Source organism: Macrobrachium nipponense, chromosome 10, assembly GCF_015104395.2.
Source record: "Macrobrachium nipponense isolate FS-2020 chromosome 10, ASM1510439v2, whole genome shotgun sequence".
NCBI classification, from domain to species: domain Eukaryota; kingdom Metazoa; phylum Arthropoda; class Malacostraca; order Decapoda; family Palaemonidae; genus Macrobrachium; species Macrobrachium nipponense.
In genome coordinates, this window is record NC_087204.1 from 72186332 (window position 1) to 72206369 (window position 20038).

A 20038-nucleotide genomic window follows, 5' to 3' on the forward strand; every position below is an offset into this window, starting at 1 on the left:
GACTGTTGCTGTGGCACCTACCCGGTTTGTATTTCTACCATTTGCTAGTTACAATACTGTTACTGTATTGTTTTTATTAGTATGCGTTCCTAAGAGCAGAGGTAAATAGGTTTGCAGAATCATACCACATTATTACTGATTTTACCGACATGCCTATAGCACCGCTAACGTTCAGAGCTTATTCCAATAAAAGCTGTTGCTTATACTCAGTATAAAAACTTTACATTATTTTGATTTTTTTAAAAGAAAGATAAGGATGAACTCCTCTTTGAACTAATGTAGCTCTTGTAGATAACTCGATTACACGGAAACCTACTCCCCTTTCTGCAGCTGTTGTGTTTTTAGTACGATTCACTTTCCTCCACTGACATTACCATCTAAAGTATACAAAAATATTTTTAAACTCTTCTAGGGCAGCATTTTCACTGTGTTGCTTGTTTGCTTGACATTATTGCATTTTATACAATTTCATAGCGCTTTATATATTATTTGAGTGCGAGTTGGGTGGAGGGGGATGATTCGTAAGCAGTAAATATTCGTTAATCATGAGTTTTGTATTTTATGAGTTGTAATAATCATTACGTAAAAAACGGACGTATGACCTTCACTCATTTTTGATAAAAGGAAATACTTTTATGTCGGTGTAAGGTCAGAGAATGTCATGAACGTAACTCTTCCAAATTTTGCTGCAATGTGGAAAAATGCAGCTATTGTTCATTTGAGTAGAATACCCCATTGAGATTCACTTTTTTTATTCTTGATTTATTTCCATATTATACTTTTTCTGGCATATTTTTTATGGAAAATTATGCACCATAACTTCTTCAAAGCCCTTTATTTCTTTTACTTAATATTTGGTTATATGCTTATTTTTATTGCTGCGCACACACACACGTATATGTGTGTGTGTTTGTATGTACGTATGTATGTGTACATGTGTGTACACTATATATGTATATATACATATATAGTGTACACATGTACACTATATATGTATATATACATATATACTCATACTTATACATATATATATATATATATATATATATATATATATGTATATATATGTGTGTGTGTGTGTGTGTGTGTGTGTATTATATATATATATATATATATATATATATATATATATATATATATATATATAATATATATACACACAATTGCTCTTTTTTGGGGAATCTCTCTCTCTCTCTCTCTCTCTCTCTCTGACGTGACTGAAGGCCCGTTCCTTCCTTCCTCCTTTGCAGCAGTTGAATCAGAGCTCAGCAGCGACGACAACTCGAGCACCAGCAACAATAGCAACAGCGGAAGCAACCGGAAGCAACACCGCAACCAGCAGCAACAGGTCATTAACAAGTTAACGCCGGTAGGAACCGGGCCTCTCAGAGCGCAAGCGTAAGTTGAAGCAATCCCTCCCACCCCTCCTCGAAATTAGGGGGTCCTACTTAGGTTCCAATTGACCCATTACTACCCCTGCAATCCTGCTTAGTTTTTCGCGTTTTTTTTTTTATTTTGTAGTTATTTAAGTTATTAGTGAATGAAGTTATTAGTTAGATTTTAGTAGTATCCTTTTGGTATCTCCATTCCTTGTTCGTGGCTTCGTAATCTCTGATCAGATGACTTAATCGCCATTGCAATGGAAGGGTATCAATTCATCCGTGTCTTTAAGTTCTCTCTGTATTTATTGAGTTTTTTCACGAAATCTGTGAAGGAGTTCATTTTGGACCGAGGAAGACTGGAATTGTTGCATCTGGACCAGAATGCGGATTCAAACATTTATTTATATTCACTTTTTTCAAGGGGGCTGGGGAAGGGAGGAGGTGCGATTATTTGACGAGGGTTTTCTCTGATTTTTATTTGGATTTGATGTTAATACTGATGTCATGAAAAGTCATTTGTATTCATTTTTCACTTGGTGTTTTTGTAACAGATTCATTTCTGACATGATTGACCAGAGGTTCGAAGCTTTTCTTAGTAGCCACTTAACCCTAAATTTCATTGACAACTTAAAGCTCCTTGACAACTTTAAATGCCCCTGTGAATTTTATCTTACGTCTTTGAATGGAAATGATCTTCACACTAACTAAAAATCATAAATATTAGACACTTGTAACCTAATGCACTTATTCTCAGTAAATAAAATACCACTGCCACAGTCGTTCAGAAGAAGGGTTATTGTCAAATTGATTTTATATTATTTAAAAAGTTTATTGTACTCAATTTCTCATCTAGGAAAATCTCCAGCAGCCAGCAAAACTTCTTCATGATGCTGGACCAGAAGATCGAGATGGTAAGTCTTCGCTTTACAATTTTCCTTTTATTCATTTGATTATTATCTAATTCACGAACTGGTTACTCATTACAAGTATGAGGATTTGGAGATCTCGTTCATGCAGTCTCATATATTTTATGTATTTATTCATTAGCGTTGTTGATTGTCCATTATAAGTCATTCTAAAGACCTTTCATAAAAGCACGTTTGATCCATAGTTCTATTTTTGTGGTGAGAATTGTCAGCGCATAGTGTAAGTGCTTACCAAATTGATAGCTTTGTACGAAAATCGTAGCAATTCAAAGGTCCAGTCAACATTTTAAAAATTCTCTTAGCCTTTGTGTTTTGTTACCATTTCAGTTCTCATAATACTTTTCATTTCAGCCATTGTATCCTCAGTGGAACCCTTCAGCCTCAATTTCTAGTTTTAGCATCAGAATTCTAGTAGGATCCTGATGTGGATACCGTTTTTTGTAACTACCCGTGTCTCATCTGACTGGTGTCCAGTCAAGTTATTCATAACTTTGAGTAGGGTATACTGATATAAATTTTTGTATTAATCCTATTTAACCCATCAGCCTTCTTCTGCCCTCTTATTCGTCTGTGCTCAGTACAACTTCCAGATTCAGATTTGTATTAACAGGAAGTATGTTAGATTTTTTTTAACTAAACGTAATTGCATATGACAACATTGTTCTCTTTTCTGAAAGTGGTTTTTGATGCATAATCATATGACCATTGATTTTTTAATCGCAAATTTATATGAATAAATCTTAAATTGCTTTTGATTTTCTACCAAGCAGTAAGAATTGAATAGATAGTGATTCCCATCCCTTTGTTTTTGGTTCACGACGGTAATAAGCTCTGGCAAATATTCCTTCACTAGGCTCTCAAGATTATTTTGCTTCTTCAATTCTTTTGTTTTCCAGACTCCTGATTCCTTCCCTTTTTATTCATGATGGGATATGAACCCATAAATGTATATTCTTTACCAAGCCATGATTACTGAACTTTGTGCCTCCTCCTTTTTCCAATGATTTGGTTTGAAATTGGCAGTATAATTTTCTGATTTGTGAATAAAGATTTGTGGGCATATGGAAATGCACATAAAACTCGTACGTAATTTTATGTTGTATTTAGAGAAACAAAAAAATTCGTTATTTTTTAGGATTCCATTTGCCGAGGAAATATATACCGAGGTCTTGAAGTTATTTTCCCCTTTCGAAAGCAGATAATTGACGTTGGTGAGGCCTGAATCCTGAATCCTGCACACGAAGGGAAAGTTCTCATCTCAAACGAAAAATTCTTTTATATGAAAAAGTATATATATTTATAATATGCATTGAACTCGTAGCTTTATCATTATATAGTTTCGTTACTATTCTTCGTGATCATTTTGTATTTACTGTGTTTTGCCATCACATTTTCTCTTACTTTCATATTGTTTACGTTTTTTCTCTCTCTCTCTCTCTCTCGTAGAGGGGTAGTGCCATCAGTGCACCTCCCGTGGTGCACTATAAGCATTGCTTAAGGTTCTTTTCAGTTTCCCTTCGGCCCCACCTGCCCTTTTTTCATTCCTTTTAATGTGCTCTGTTCATATCGCTTTTTTCCAACTTCGTTTCCACGCTCACTATTTATTCATAGTGCAACTGCCAGGTTTTCCTCTTGTTACTCCTTTCAGTCCTCTTCACTGTCAGTTTCCATTTCAGCGCTGAATGACCTCATAGGTCCCAGTGCTTGGTCTTTGGCCTAAATTATTATCTCTCTCTCTCTCTCTCTCCTTCCTGATAATGATTGTCTTCTAATTTTCCTTAAATTTGTACCTTGTCCTCTTTCTTCTTATGAGATAATGATCGTTTCTCTCCACCCCACCCTACCCCCTTCTCTCTCTCTCTCTCTCTCTCTCTCTCTCTCTCTCTCTCTCTCTCTCTCTTTGAGGATTGTCCCATTAATCGAGCGCTGCCCGTGATTCACAACGATTATTACCCTCCCAGCTAATAATCACGCCGATTCCAACAGGGACCCGATTACGAATCGGAAGAAGAAGAAGTGGACAGATACCGACGCTTCCACGAGTACGCGGAACAGTGGCACCTCCTTACGCACCCGAGGCAAACCTCGCCCACAACCCCGCCCACGCCGCCTATGAGGTGAGAGAATGGGAGAGGAAGGGGTGAAAAATAATATGAATCCATTTCTGTTCTGCTTCATGCATATAACATGATTTGTGGAATAAAATTTAACATGTTTTTAACACATGATTCTGAATGCGTGAGAATATGGTTTGCTTAGGCCGATGTCACGTGAGCGGTTTAGTTTTGTGTTTCTGAGCACCTTGCTTCCAGATATAAAAGAAAACGGTAGCCATTTTCGTTATCTTTTACCACATATCTGTGGGCATGTTTATGATGCATAAACGGCGGCCGTGTTTGTTATTTCGTGGTACAGAACGATGAAAATATTTGCTGTCATATGACAGAAAACGTGGCCAAAACGTTGTACTTCATTTTTGTTTCTTAAGGTGTAAGCGATGGGCCCATTTGTGGTCTTTATATATTATCTGTTCTTAGCTGCAGTCATGTCAGTGCCGCTCTCGATATTATCCATCTCGTAAATATATTCATCTCCAGCGTGTTTCTTGAAGGCTGACAAAATTTCCTGTAGATTTGGTGTGAAATTCACATGCCATGCAACCTAGCCTGTTGCTGAATCTTCTGTGTTTTTATAAGCAAAATTGTTTAAAGAAAATCAGTTGTCAGTGAGTCAGTGAGACACTTGATGGCTCTACTTGCACAAGTTGACAGTTGTATTTTGGTAATGTCATTTACATTTGTTATCAGTAAGGAACTTTGGACATCTATTCTCCTTCAGGAGTTTGGTCAATAGTCAAAATTTAATATATATATATATATATATATATAGATATATATTATATATATATTATATATATATATTTTATAAATATATATATATTTTATATATATATAAAAGTTATGTTTATCTTAGTTTAACCAGACCACTGAGCTGATTAACCAGCTCTCCTAGGGCTGGGCCCGAAGGATTAGATATTTTTACGTGGCTAGGAACCAATTGGTCACCTAGCAACGGGACCTACAGTTTATTGTGTGATCCGAACTTCGGACACCGGATTGGCAGCCGAGCTCGAAAACCAGTCGTCCAGCGTGGAAATAATAATAATATAATATATATATATATATATATATATATATATATATATATATATAATATATATATATATATATTCCAAAGCCAGTCTCCTTGAATTTTCAGTAAATTTCGATACTTGTCCTTGCACTTTCTTCCTTTTTTGAAGCCCCATTTCTGTGTAGCTACACTACGAACATACATAGTCCAACATTTTGTTGGACGCCCTTGCTCCTTCCTGGCTGAGGATATGTAAACCACTCTTCGCATCCCTCCTAAACAAGGTGCATGCTTGCACCGAGGGGACGAAAAGGCGCCAGTTCACTTTAGCTCACAATACTTGGTGCAAAGTTTTAGAGGCAAGGTGCTAAAAAATCTAGAAAACTTGATCGCTCGTGTGACATCACTTATGTGAGACTAGAGTCGAATGTTGAAGCCCAGTTTTGTATATTTTTTTATGTCCTTTTAACTGTAACCACCATCTTTATGAATGTTCCAGACACTGTTGTGGCGTGTTATGTTCTTTTAAGCTTGTATGATCACTCGCGTGCGTGCGTGTGTGTGTGAAATGACCATTGCCATCATGGTGAGCAGCATCTGTATAAAACCATTTTACTGTTTTACAAGATCCATACACACTAGGACTTCCATGGACAATCTTACTCTTTTTTTATTTCTGGATTTTAGAGACTATCTTAGTGGTTACGTCATATTACTGTTGTTTCATACGAATGTTACAACCCAATGTACCTGATGATTGTTCTTATAATTCATATATTCTCTATTTTGCCCCCTTTTTTCGTTCTTCACTGGTCAAAATACTTGCACAGTCCCCATCATAACACAAAGAGTAACGAAATCATATCAAAAATTCTTCTGTACATATATATCTACGCTTGCCTTCTTAGGAAAGGAGATTTTTGCCTCCACTAACATCCCACAAGGTTTTAGAATGCTGACTGTGATTCATTCTGCTTTCCATTGTCGTATGGAATTTATCTTAACCCAGCTGTGAAGAATAAAGATTGTTTATATCATCTTGTGAAGATCGTAAGAGCCATCTGACTCCTTTTCCTAATAATTTACTTTGTTTTCAATTTATTCATCTTTATTATACCCTCTTTCCCTCACTGCCCAAATATGTATCAGTTTTAAATGTATTAATCTACATTTAATTCTGCTTGCCCTCATTAACTAAACAATCTCAATTTTAATGGATTTGTCTGCTTGCCTTTCCAAACTAACTTAACAATTTATTCTCATCGATACTCTTGCTTGCCCACACTATACGAATGTATGTACCTCATTCTCTTTGCCTTCATAACGTAGATCCTTATGGTACAATAAACTGCGTAAGGACGGTTTCTTTGCAAGATGATATTAGAAATGGTAGTGGTCCATTTTTGCAATTATTTTTGTGGATTCGCCAAATTATTACCAGGACATTTAGTCTAGTCAGGCTTTTAAGTCTGGCTTAAGGAGCACGATTTTTAGAACCTTTCAACATCTTGCGAGGAGACTGTGCATGATTCAGCGTAAATAGTTATAACTTTTGCCTGCAATCGTTGCAGAATTGAAGTCGCCTCAACGTGTAGTATGAATGAGTTCAGTTTTGAGTGTGTGCAAAAAAAGTGTTTGGCTTCCATTCTGAAAGGATACAGAAAAAAGTGAATTGCTTTCAATTCTGTTCCGTGTATGTATTAAAAACTTATTAATTTTGTAATAGCATAGTTAGAAGCAAGATGATGAAAGATACCCTGAAACGTGCTCGTGTGACGCCGCCATAAGACGACACAAACCTCTGCCTCTTCTCATTTGAAAATAACAGATTTTTCCCGAATTGCTGTTGCTGTTGCAGAAGTTGTTTTGGAAAGTCGGGTTGTGTTTAGGAAAAAAGGGGACTGGCGCTCGTCTGACGCCATCGTTGCATCGACTCGATCTGTCCATCCTCTTGGTATGGTTAGGTTATAACTCCATTAGATGCTTCTTCTTCTTCCTCCAAAACTAAATTAAGAGAAAAACAAAAGCATGTGACCGTTGGTGGACCTCCGATGCCAGTCAGTGTGGAGATTCACTTTTCCGTTCTTTTACATTATCTTATATTTGTTTTATTTTCATTTTTTTCTTCTCTTATTGCACGCAACGCCGCAGTTGATCATAGGCTGTCTTGCCCGTCAGCTGTGAACGAAAAGAGACGTAAAAATGATATTGGATCTGTCTGTCTCAGAGTTTGTACGATGCACTGTTTCATAGTTTACATTTATATTACTCAGTTGTGCTTCTTTTACCGTTGGTGGTATGTAGAAGTCCATATCATGCTAGATGTGAGGTTTCATGCAGTACGTCTAGTGAATAGAAAGGCATGACCTTTATGCATAGAAATATGTATACTGTACGCATATGTGAATGTTTGAATTAACAGCATTACATCGATTGAGGGGCTCAGAGAAGAAACAAGAAAGATAAATAACCCACATTTCTTTTATCAATAGCAAGACTTGGTGACTGTGAAAAGTGGCAAGAAGACTGGACCAGTATCCCTCGACAGTACACACACACATACATGCATATGTGTGTCTGTATGTGTGTATTATCAACTGATTGTGTTTCCTTGCCGCGTGCACAGTGACCAGGTCTGTAGTTTTGACTGCAATAGAACGTTTACCTGCTGTTCTCAGTTTATTTTTATGGACTCCTCAGTCTTTGCGTATTTAAATACCTACAAAGTTTGTACATATGTACATACATGTACGTATTAAACCAAAGGCAGATGTACATACGATTTTTTTTTGTATGTACATTCCTTCCTACATTAATGCAGAAATTCATACATAAATGCATGCTCACTGGTACATATTTTTGTGTACTGCATTATTTATATAATATACATATATATTTTTTTTAAAGTTGCCAGCATAGATGTAGTGGGAGAGCACATTTTTACTGTTAAAACATTTTTATTTCTGCTAAACCGAGTAGAGCAAAATAGTTGTGAAATGAGTACATTTTTGAAAGTAGCCGATAAAGTGATGAACTGCACAGATATTTTGTTGCTGAATATGTTATGGTGTCCATGAAGGAGGACTGCATATTGCATTGTTCATCATCAACAACCATATTCTTTTCTAGGGGAAGATTGAACCCCATCTTATCACTTGGAAATAATGGGGTTCAATCTTTCTGTGAACATTGTTCATGGCGGGATTCTGTTACCAGCTGTAGACGTCAGAAATAAATTCCCTTTGTATCCCTGGATGTAAAAAATGGTTAGGATCGTGTAGGGAACAAAAATGTTACCATCTTTTCTGTATCACTTTTTTAAAGAATAATTGTGAGGTATATTTTAACGGTGGGGGAAAACCTAAAAGAATACAGTGTATTCACGTTGTTTTTATGAATGAGAAAATAAATAATTTAGTAATCAGAAATATTTTATTTTTGGCCTGTGTCAATTTTGCCCTTGACTGTAGATTTGGTAAGATTGATTGATTAATTTATGCCTTAAATATTCCCACGAGATTTAGATAAATAATATCATTGTGAGGCTGCTCCTGACAAAGCCTTTATTTTGATGTTACATCAAGTTTTGCATCTTTTCATTATTCTATATGAAATTAGTCCATTTTTCCCTAAAACATCAAGAAGATCCTTCATTTCTGATATGTCAGAATCTCTTTTATTGCATCATTTTTCTTTATTTAGATGCCATATGTATTTGGCTTTGCAGATAGACATTAAACATATAATTACAATACTCAGTCTTAAATATTCACAAAGGGAACCTGCTCTCTCTCTCTCTCTCTCTCTCTCTCTCTCTCTCTCTCTCTCTCTCTCTCTCTAAATAACTAAAAGGCGTCATTTAAACACTCTCCCTATGGCTCTTAGAAAACGTATATATCTTCATGTTGGTTGTTAATTTCTTTCACTGCTGACAGCGCGGCAGCTGTAATTTCCCCTACCTCTTGAGGTAGGTATCCTCCAGGTCCCCTTTCTGTTTCCTTCAGTGTTTTACTCTATGTGGGTGCCTGCAATTGACTAGTGTTTTAATGTCATATCTCAATTCATAGCAGAAATTTTATTCTCTCTCTCTCTCTCTCTCTCTCTCTCTCTCTCTCTCTCTCTCTCTGCATTTTCATCAGTTCTGAAAAGTATAGAAGCATTATGAGATTTTTAAGTCTAAAGAAAAAGCTAGTTAACTTTCACATTACCATGCTTGAACCGCATTCCCTATACGAAGCAAAGCCGCATTTTACTTGAAATGTTGCAAGTTTCTTTTCTCTGAAATTCTTTCCTTAATGCTTTCTTGACGCTTGTTTAGGCTACTTCACAAGAACGACCTATTCTTTTCCTTGACAACCCACTGGTTGTCATATTTCCTCAGTAAATGATTTCGTGGGACTATCCAGAATTGAATTGTTTTCAGTGTTTACAGAAGGCCGTCGACCCCGTCAGTCATCAGAAGGAAATGTTTATTAGTTCAAAAGTGACATTCCTCTTACAGGCATCTAACCTTGGGAACTCTTCTTACAGTAATTCTTACTTAAAATTAGTTTTCTTCTGGAGATTAACTGCCTTGGGAACCTGCTTCTTTTTTCACTTGCTCCAATGTTGAACTCTTCTCTGGTCACCGTCAATCTTGGAGCTTTTTCTTAGTCTCATAGTGGACTAGAGAGTACCTACTATTCCTCTCGACAAACTAGTCCTGAAACCCGTCTCCTTCAATTTCACGTTCTTTTAGCTGCCAGACTGAATATATCAGCACTTCTTTGTTCTTTATCACAACTGCTACTAAATGCATAGTTTCTCCTTTTACTCTCCACAGCTACAGGAAAAAAGAAAAATAAACATAGTGCCAGACTCATCTAGAAACTTATTGTATTCTTGGAAATTGTTGAACAAAACAAACATCTCATTGGATTTTTATCATCAGGCAAGCAGTGCCAAAATCTCAAGCATAGAGAAATTGTAACCAAAGAAGGAGAGGGCCATTGTACATTCATAATGATGTGTTTTCAATAAATCCTGTTCAGTGAGTATAATCAGAGAGTCGATGTGGAAATGTACCTGACACATTACGTTATGACAATTTAAAACAATTTCCTTTGCAGCCAATTCATATTCTACAATCATTGGTCAAGAAAACCGGCAATTTCATTCGGTATAAATGGCAGGCAATGCAACAACTCAGATTACTTCATATAACTTGGGCATGTGCCTCGGTAGAGGTGGGTGCGTTTGGTCCAGCAAGGACCCTCGCTTGAGCACGACTCAGCCTCAGATGCTGTAAGTAACGCCACTTGTTTGGTTGTTTGGGACTAACGAGCAAAGGTGGTGTGTTAAGCTTTATATCGATTTCTGCTATTAAGCTCGAGAGAGAGATGGCAGTGCGTAGAAGTGTTTTCAGTAACGTTGTAATGCATATATGACAATATTCATATTTACACTACAAAGCACTATGGGTAACCAGTACCAATGTTGCCAACCCAGTGTAGTGGCTGGGTGTCGAGTTTGTCCAGGCAATTTCAGACACGTTAAAGAAGTATTTGAACTAAAAATTATTGATTGATGAAAAACAGCCAAATTGTATTAAATATATTATTGCCTATTGTGTAAATCATCGGGTCACCTCAGATTTTTCACCCATTGCAGGATCAGTGTTCATGACAAGGACAGAATTTCCAGTCTATGTGTATCATTTACTTCGGTTTCATCTATACTGTAAATTACTTGAATCCAGTCCAAGAACAAAAGGTTGGCAGCATTGCAAAGGAGGTTTCCGTGTGTTGACTAAGATACTGCTGAAACAGAGAAAAAGCAGTTTAATAATGTAGAATCTTTCAAAAGAAAGATGAAGACTTGAAAAGACTGTTCCCGTTGAAGGGAGATCTGGCCTTATGTGTGTTATAGTTACAGTAAATTAGTTGGAGTATACTGGTGTTCATTTCCACTCATAATTTCACGTCACATTTTCACGTTCATGTAGTAATTGTAATGGACTGTAGATACCTGGTTTCTGTAGGATGGTTTTGGTGTCTTGTGTGTTCATTAATTAAGGAAGTCTCTGTATATTCTGTGTTATTCTAAGTTTCATTTTTATCGAATGGCATGGAAGTTATCGTATATTTAAGGGGAAAATGTGATTTTTCAGAGGCTCGCACTTCCACAGTTACAATATCATGGTGCAGGAATTTCTCTCTCTCTCTCTCTCTCTCTCTCTCTCTCTCTCTCTCTCTCTTTCTTCCGTCATTTGCTCTTCTTTCAAATGTAATCTCTTCTCTCTCTCCTCGCTCTCTCGTCTCTCTCTCGTCTCTCTCTCTCTCTCTCCCTCTCTCTCGTCTCTCTATCTCTCTCTCTCTCTCTCTCCTCTCCTCCTTCTCCGTTTAAAACATTGATTCGTCATTTTTTCGAAATTTTATCAAGGAAAAACAGTGTTCTGCTTTCACGAAACACTGTAATCTCTCTCTCTCCTCTCTCTCTCTCGTCTCTCTACAAACTCTGCTCTCTCTCTCCTCACTCTCTCTCTCTCTCCTCTCTCCTCCTCTCTTCTCCGTTTTAAATACATTTATTCGTCATTTCGAAATTTTATCAAGGAAACAGTGTCCTGCTTTCACAAACACTGGTTAATCTCTCTCTCTCCTCTCCTCTCTCTTCTCTCTCTCTCTCTCTCTCTCTCTCAAAACTATTTATTGTCTCGAAATTTTTATCAAGGAAACTTACAGTGTCCGCTCTCACAAACACTGTCACTCTCTCTCTCCTCTCTCTCTCTCTCTCTCCATTTAAAACCATTTATTTGTCATCTCGAAACTTTATCAAGGAAACTTAGTGTCTGCTTTACACTAACACTGTCATCTGTAACCTGCGTGCCTCTCTCTCTCTCTCTCTCTCTCTCTTCTCTGTAGAGGAGTAATGCCTGCAGTGCACCTGGTTCCTGTGCACAGTAGGCAATACTTAAGGGGTTTTTTGCGCGTCCCTCCCTTCAGCCCCGAGCTGCGACCATTTTGTAAATCTGCTTCACAAACACTGTAATCTCTCTCTCTCTCTCTCTCTCTCTCTCTCTCTCTCCTCTCTTCTCTCGTTTTTTAAAATTTATTCGTCATTTCGAAATTTTATAAGGAACCAGGTGTTGCTTGTTCAAACAAACCCTGTAATTTCTCTCTCTCTCTCTCTCTCTCCTTCTCTCTCTCTATCTCTCTCTCTCTCTCTCTTCCCTTCAAAACTATTTATTCTCGAAATTTTATCAAGGAAACTTACAGTGTCGCTCTCACAAACACTGTCATCTCTCTCTCTCTCTCTCTCTCTCTCATTTTAAACCATTTATTTGTCATCTCGAAACTTTATCAAGGAAACGTAGTGTCTGCTTTCACTAACACTGTCATCTGTAACCTGCGTGCCCTCTCTCTCTCTCTCTCTCTCTCTCTCTCTCTCTCTCTGTAGGAGGAGTAATGCCTGCAGTGCACCTGTTCCTGTGCACAGTAGGCAATACTTAAGGGGTTTTTTGCAGCGTCCCTTCAGCCCCGAGCTGCGACCATTTTTAAATCTACTTTACTTCCGTTCAAACCACCTTTCTACCACCTTGCCATCCCACTCTCTCTCTCTCTCTCTCTCTCTCTCTCTCTCTCTCTCTCTCTCTCTCTCTCTCTCTGATTTATTTCATCTTGTGACTGCAAGGATTTCTACCTTGTACATATTATATATATATATATATATATATATATATATATATATATATATATATATATAAATATATATAAAACGTCTTATATATAAATATATATATATATATACAATAGACGCAAGATTAATGTAAGGAGCTGACAGCTACCTCATGCGTCAGAACAGAGGCTTTGAAACCTCTTTAAATAACGCAGGGCAGATGCTTGCAGGTTTCCAAAGACCAGGATTAGAGAGATCCTGGGGCAACTGGGGATGCAGAAATGGAGTGTTGCTACTGTGCCCTGTGAAGCTCACTCCTTCGTGTAATGAATGACCACCCCTGCTACCACTACCCTGTGAGTGAAGGCTAAACTGCTCTGAGGTTGCGGAGCTTTTGTGCTTTGTTGGAGTCCTAGCCAACTGAAAACCCCAGACGAGCTTCTGTGGCATTGATTGTGGAACATCCTACCCATGGGGCCTGCTGGTGTGGCCATTCCTTGGGGATTTTCATGGTTGGAGGAGAAGCATTCTGGTCATTAGATTCTGGCTGTTCATGGCTGTTGGAAGTATAGTAATTTAAGGGATGCTGCTGTTCACTCCTGGCGAAAAATCATTTGCTTAGGCTAATTGTATTGCTCATTTGGGAGCTGCGACACGTTCGGGATCGTCTAACAACAGGGAGACAGTATGTTAGTGTGGCAGCGATAAAAGGTATCTAGGCGACTAACTATGGAAAACTGTCCATGGATAAGCAGATGCAACGACTGTGTGAGTAATCAACCTCCCCTCCCCCCTTTTTTTTTCCTTTTCAACTGGTCACAATAGAAAGAATACTGAATTAAAAGCACAGGTAGAAATATTGAAACCAAGACACAAAGATGACTCCAGAAAAGTTAAAATTAAAGCACACATGTGCGAAATGCAGTGTTAACACGTGGTGCGTAGACTACAAAGAGGCATGCTCATCAAAGCTAGGTAGTCTCACTGTCTGTCTCTCCTGTCGGCAAGAACAGGAGATAGCTAAACTGAGGAGGGAAGTAGAAGAATTAGCAAAGGAACTAAAGTGTTGACAAAGGACAAACTTGAAGTCAAGAGAAGAGAAGAGAAGACAGGATGGAGAAGAAAATTGGAGACCTACGAAGAGAAGTTACAAACCATAAAGAAAGAAAAACAGGAATTGAACAACGACATAGTAGAAAACGGAGAGAGTATAGTAGAGATTAGAAAATAATTGCTCAAGACCAGAACTATAAATGAAACAGAAACAAGGACTAGACTAGGTACAAAGAAAGAAGCTTACAATAATAAAAATGATGAATTCAAGAGACCTGTTGGTAGAAGAGTGATAGCAGCCAGAAAACACAATTGTCCCCCAAAAGGAATCGACACAACGAATAGATTTGCTGTGCTCCAAGAAGCAGAAGAGGAAACAGTCTTAATCAGAGACTCGTTAGTAAAAGAGCAGGGCTTAAATTTTTTTGCCAAAATCAGAAGTAAGAGAAAAGTAAATTCTTACCCAGGAGCAAAGAAGATAGCTGAGGCCGTAAAAAAATCAAGGTAAATAATAGAAAAAGTGTAGTCATAGTGCAGGGAGGAGGAAGTAACTTGTTTCTAAAAGACTGGCCACACAGAAGGCCTTGTAGCCAACCTGACTAAAATTGTAGAGAACATCCAAGAGAAAACTGATAACAGCACTCTTATAGGACTTTTGCCTAACCAATGTAAGCCATTATTCCCTTAGCAAGGCAATTGGAATCAATGACAGACTGGAATTAATATGCCAAAAAAAAGGGTGTTAGGTTTGTAAACTTTTGGGACAGATTTATAGGGAATAAAAAAACTATATAAAAGAGATGGAACTCACTTGAATACGGAAGGAGCAAAGCTAATAGGAAACCTTCTCAATGAAAACCTCTTGAAACACCTCAATGAACTGAACTTTCAAGTTAAGAAATCGGAAAGCTCCCAGAAGCTGGCTAGTAGTAGCACTGCAGGCAACAGTGACAGTAAGGGAAACTAATAAAGCTACCGAGGACAAAAGAGAAGATAGAAAAGTCCCTCAGAGTCCCACAGTTTAATGCACAATTAATTCGGAGCAAAGTAGAAATCTTCAAACGATTGGTAGCACGTGAGGAATTAGACATAATAGGCCTCGCAGAAATATGGATACAAGAGGCAACAAGAGACTTCGTAGCAGAGTACCAGATAGCTGGATATAAATTGTTCAAAAAAGATTGACTCAATAAAAAAAAAATGGAGGCCTTATGTTATATGTTAGGGACCACCTCAGTCCAATAGAGTGTAAAATTACAACCATGCAAGAAGTGACTGGCATCAATATAAACAGCCTAGGGAGGAAGATAGCTCTAATACTAGTGTACAGACCTCCCCACCAATCACAAATGTCCGATGAGGAGCTGTATGCACTACTAGGACAAGAGATTAACAACAAACTGCATAATATTGGTAGATTTCAATGCAGCAGTACAGTGGGACACGATGACCTCTGCATCAAATGTAGAAGGAAAGAGACTTAGATTTTGTAAAGAAAAAAAAATGAATTCCTCCACGAATAGGTTGACAAACCCACTAGAGGAAACAACATACTAGACATCGTCTTATCAACGGAAGATAATCTATTATCTGACCTTTCGGTAGGTGCAAATCTAGGCAAAAGCGACCATAAAATTATCTCATTTCAAATTAATGTTCAACATAAAAAAGAGAAGAATATATTAATGAGATTAGACTACCGTCAACAAGACCTAAATAAGCTAAAGGAGTACGTTAAAAATCTAAAGTTCGACGAGAACACAGGCATAGATAAGCACTGGGAAGCCTTTCATGAGGAATACACAGAAAAACGCTCTAGATGTTTACCATTAAGGCAAATACTAAGAAATGGCAACCCACAGCCAAAGTGGTTCAACAGGGAAATTAAAAATAGGTTAAGAGAAAGAGACAGATTGCACAAATCAATGAACCCACACCCGACACCAATAGAAGCAAGCAGGCATAAAGAACTCTGTAGATTGGTGGACAAATTAGTAAGAAATGCAAAGATAAATGAGGACAAGAGAGTTGCATCATTTTGTAAAGAAAACTGGTGAACTCAGACTTGGAAAAAGCAGTTATTGAATAAGTTTTTTTACTAGTGTATTCACAACTGAAGACACTACCTCAATACCGGAACCTGCTATTAAATATGAAGGGGCAGATCCACTGGACAAAATATTTACAAAAGAGGACATTAAAAACAAAATAGACAAACTCAACAAGTTCAAATCTCCAGGCCCAGATGGGATTCATCCAAGAGAAATTAAAGAGCTAAAAGAGGAGATAGTTCCTCACCTATATAAACTCCACAGGAAAAGTGCTGAACAAAGAAAGGCACCAAAAGGATGGAAACTAGGAAATGTGCCCCAGTTTACAAAAAAAAGCTTCAAGAGAAGAGCCGGGAAATTATAGACCAATCTGCCTAACGTCAGTCGTTTGCAAGATTTTCGAGTCCATAATTGCAGATCAAATTGTGGATCACATAGATAGAAACAACTTATTGTTAAACAGTCAACACGGTTTCAGACAAAACAGATCCTGCCTATCAAACCTCTTGTAGTTTTTTCATAACATGCTAGGTATCTACGACAGTAGGAGAGCAATAGATATACTCTACTTAGATTTCCAAAAGGCCTTTGACAAAGTCCCATACAAGAAACTGATGAAAAAAGTTCGAGCTTTAGGAACTGTAGAAGAAACAGCAGACTGGGTCGAAGACTGGCTAACTTATCGAAAAGAGAGTCGTAATAAATGGTGAAGAATCAGAATGGGCAGATGTAACAAGCGGAGTTCCCCCAGGGTTCTGTCATTGGCCCTCTTATTTTTTATTTACATTAGTGACATTGATGTAGGCTTAACTAGCAGGATAACCAAATTTGCAGATGACACCAAACTAGGTGTACATGCAGCAGACCCAGATACAGTGAAAATTTTAAGAAATGATCTAATGAAAATAGTGGTGAAAAAATGGCAAATGCCTTTTAACGTAGATAAGTGTAAATTGTTACAAATAGGAACAAACGACCCTCATGCCAGCTACATGCTGATTGGGAATGACATAAATAGTGTAGAACAAGAAGAGAACCTTAGAGTCATTATTACCAAGGTCTTAAAATCCACAAAACAATGCATAAAAGCAGAAAAGAAGGCACAGAAACTAGTGGGATACATATAGAGGCAGTTCAAATACAGAAACAAGGAAACTGTGCTGCAGCTCTACACATCAATAGTTAGACCCCATCTTGAATATGCAGTACAGTTTTGGTCACCAACTCTAAGAAAAGACATAAATAGATTAGAAGGAGCACAAGCAAGAGCCACAAAGTTAATTCCATCCATCAGGCAAATAGGTTACCGAAGACGACTAGAGAGCCTGAACATGTATGGCTTAGAAACACGACAACTAATAGAAGCATTCAAAATACTGAAAGGCGTAACAAAAGTGGACAGTAACCTATTTACATTAAACGAAAACCAGACAAGAAATAATGGATGGAAATTAGAACTGAAGAGATACAACACATCCCATTGTGGGAACTTCTTTACATACAAGATATGTGAGATGTGGAATAAACTGCCACCAGAAGTTGTAAACAGCAACAGTGTGGAAGAGTTTAAAGAAAGCTAGACAAAATCATTAGGACACTTTGAATGCACGGTAAAACCTGCTCCTATAGATAGGTGAGCACACGATGTCTCCTCGGATGGACTGATAAGTCTTTGAGACATCCTAATCCTTGTAACTCTCTCTCTCTCTCTCTCTCTCTCTCTCTGTTTATTAAACTGCTTCTTATTAAACTGCTTTTTCTCTTTCTTTTGAAAGATTCTACATTATTTAACTGCTCTCTCTCTCTCTCTCTCTCTCTCTCTCTCTCTCTCTCTCTCTCTCTCTCTCTCTCACACACACACACACACACACACTAGTACTATATTCCAATTCCTATTCCTTCCACTATGTGCAAAAAATACACGTATCATCCTAATGATTTCAGAGCAGCGTGACGTCACTGAAGTGGACAAGCTACAGTGTGATTTACTAGTATCGCTTTGATGTACGTATTAGGAACACTTGTACATCCTAAGGAAGATAAGATATTTCTTGCGTGGAATTGCCTTCATTTATTCATTCAGTGGCTTATGTTTTCCTCACTGTGAAACGATCAGGGGTTTATAGAACCTCGTGATTTCCAATTGGAACATTACCCACGTATGTTTGCATAGGTGTAGTAGATGGTATATGTAAAAAAACGTAAACCAAAATTGGCCAGTATGATTTTCATAATTCTGTCTCTTGCAGCCTAGGTATCTTTTTGAGATCTCTTGCTGTCTAGGTATGTTCCTTCATAAATATATAATATATATATTATATATATATATATATTATATATATAGTTTATATATATATATACAATATATCTAAATATTTCATATATATATATATATATATATATATATATATATAAATAATATATATATAAATATATATATTACTATATTATATTATATTTATATATCATATATATATATATCTATATATATATATATATATAACATCTATATATAATTATATCTTTATATTATATATATTGTATAATATAGATATATATGATATATAATTATATCTATATATATGATGTAGAAGATTCTAATATATATATTTTATTTACACATAAAATATTTATTATATATGTATATATATTTAGTGTGTTTATTATATAATGGAGACGAATTTACAGAAATTTATTGATGTTTGATTGTGATAAGTTCCTAGAAGTACTTTAGACTTTATTCACTATTAATAGCATAGAATATAGAAATACTGGTAATTAGGCAATAAAAGAATTGTAACAAACAGGAACTACACTTTTCTCAGGATGTTTTTGTTTTTATGTCCCAGATTATTTTCCAAAATATGTTCATAAAACTTCTAGCTCATGGTTCTTGGCCTGTGTTCCCATGAGTATCCTCCTAAGTTAACGAGTCCTACTCCCTTCCCCACCCTCTCTCTAGTTAAAGCACTTCCATCTTGAATCTATCAGTCTAAAACGGAATATTACACTTGTAGTGTGGTTGCAAGTTAAACTTAATGTTATATATTAAAAAATGCTACATTGGATGCAGCTAAGATGCTTCAGCTCTGATGACTACTTTGCAGTTATGGTCAGTATGATTCTCTCTCTCTCTCTCTCTCTCTCTCTCTCTCTCTCTCTCTCTCTCTCTCTCTCTCTCTCTCTGGAACTCCAGGTTGAGGATCCCATGCTGAGACAAAGAATACACTATAGAACCAGAATCGCTGGTGAGAAATTAAAACTTCATGAATGTATTGAATTTTACCTTCAGGGTCAAGTTAATAAGGCATTCATTAGTATTTACATGTGGTTTCATGTATAGTATTATTTTTCACATGAGGGCTGAGGAAAAAAAATTTTTACCCAGAATTTTCTGCTGCCACTTTTTAAAAAAAAATGGACGTTCCACATTTTGAAAATCATGGTTGAAAAGTTTAACATTTGATAGTTCTACCAAAATTTAATTGTACTTGATTTCAGTTTTGTGGAAGGGATATTTTCAGAATTTTATGGCCCATTCTTTCAGGGCTTAACAAGTCAAGAGTATCTTTGATGACATGTACTTGAAGGTAAGGCTTCTTTTACAAAAGGTTGATTAACTGCAAACATTCATGTCTTCAACAGTTTAAAAGTATTTTTTATTAATTTTGTTTTTGTGGAATGGTTCATCTCTCCAAAACCTCGCAGCAGTAGATTGTAAGTTCATTTTAGTTCCCATGAGCTTCAATAAGTAAATAAAGTATTCCAGTTCTTTATAAGCACGAGTTCTTAACCAAAGCTTACTTCAGGTCCCCATAATAGCCAGTTGTTAACTAAAATT

At 36.9% G+C, this 20038-nt stretch overlaps 2 protein-coding genes across 9 annotated transcripts in view; both read left to right on the top strand.

Moving 5' to 3' along the window:
* LOC135223682 (uncharacterized) overlaps positions 1–20038 on the top strand; it is a 283252-nt gene that overhangs the window by 252226 nt on the left and 10988 nt on the right. For 7 of the 8 annotated variants that reach the window (XM_064262368.1, XM_064262370.1, XM_064262366.1 and 4 more), the window contains 3 exons: positions 1251–1398; positions 2236–2293; positions 4295–4425. In XM_064262368.1, coding sequence (XP_064118438.1) covers positions 1251–1398; positions 2236–2293; positions 4295–4425 — 337 coding nt within the window. The remainder of the gene's footprint in view (positions 1–1250; positions 1399–2235; positions 2294–4294; positions 4426–20038) is intronic. The other variant, XM_064262374.1, reaches the window with a different exon arrangement.
* Positions 10605–18135, top strand: LOC135224252 (uncharacterized). The gene is made up of 4 exons (XM_064263102.1): positions 10605–10665; positions 14473–14636; positions 15670–16194; positions 16232–18135. The coding sequence occupies exons 1-4, from the start codon at positions 10605–10607 to the stop codon at positions 16559–16561; spliced, it is 1080 nt and encodes a 359-aa protein (XP_064119172.1). The 3' UTR covers positions 16562–18135.

What these genes read in the sequence shown, in the direction of transcription:
- LOC135224252 (XM_064263102.1), top strand. Translation starts at nt 10,605, where the DNA reads ATGGCAGGCAATGCAACAACTCAGATTACTTCATATAACTTGGGCATG. An exon ending in CAAAGAAGATAGCTGAGGCC is followed by an intron (nt 14,637 to 15,669) that starts GTAAAAAAATCA and finishes CTCCACGAATAG; the next exon opens with GTTGACAAACCCACTAGAGG. An exon ending in TTGCATCATTTTGTAAAGAA is followed by an intron (nt 16,195 to 16,231) that starts AACTGGTGAACT and finishes AGCAGTTATTGA; the next exon opens with ATAAGTTTTTTTACTAGTGT.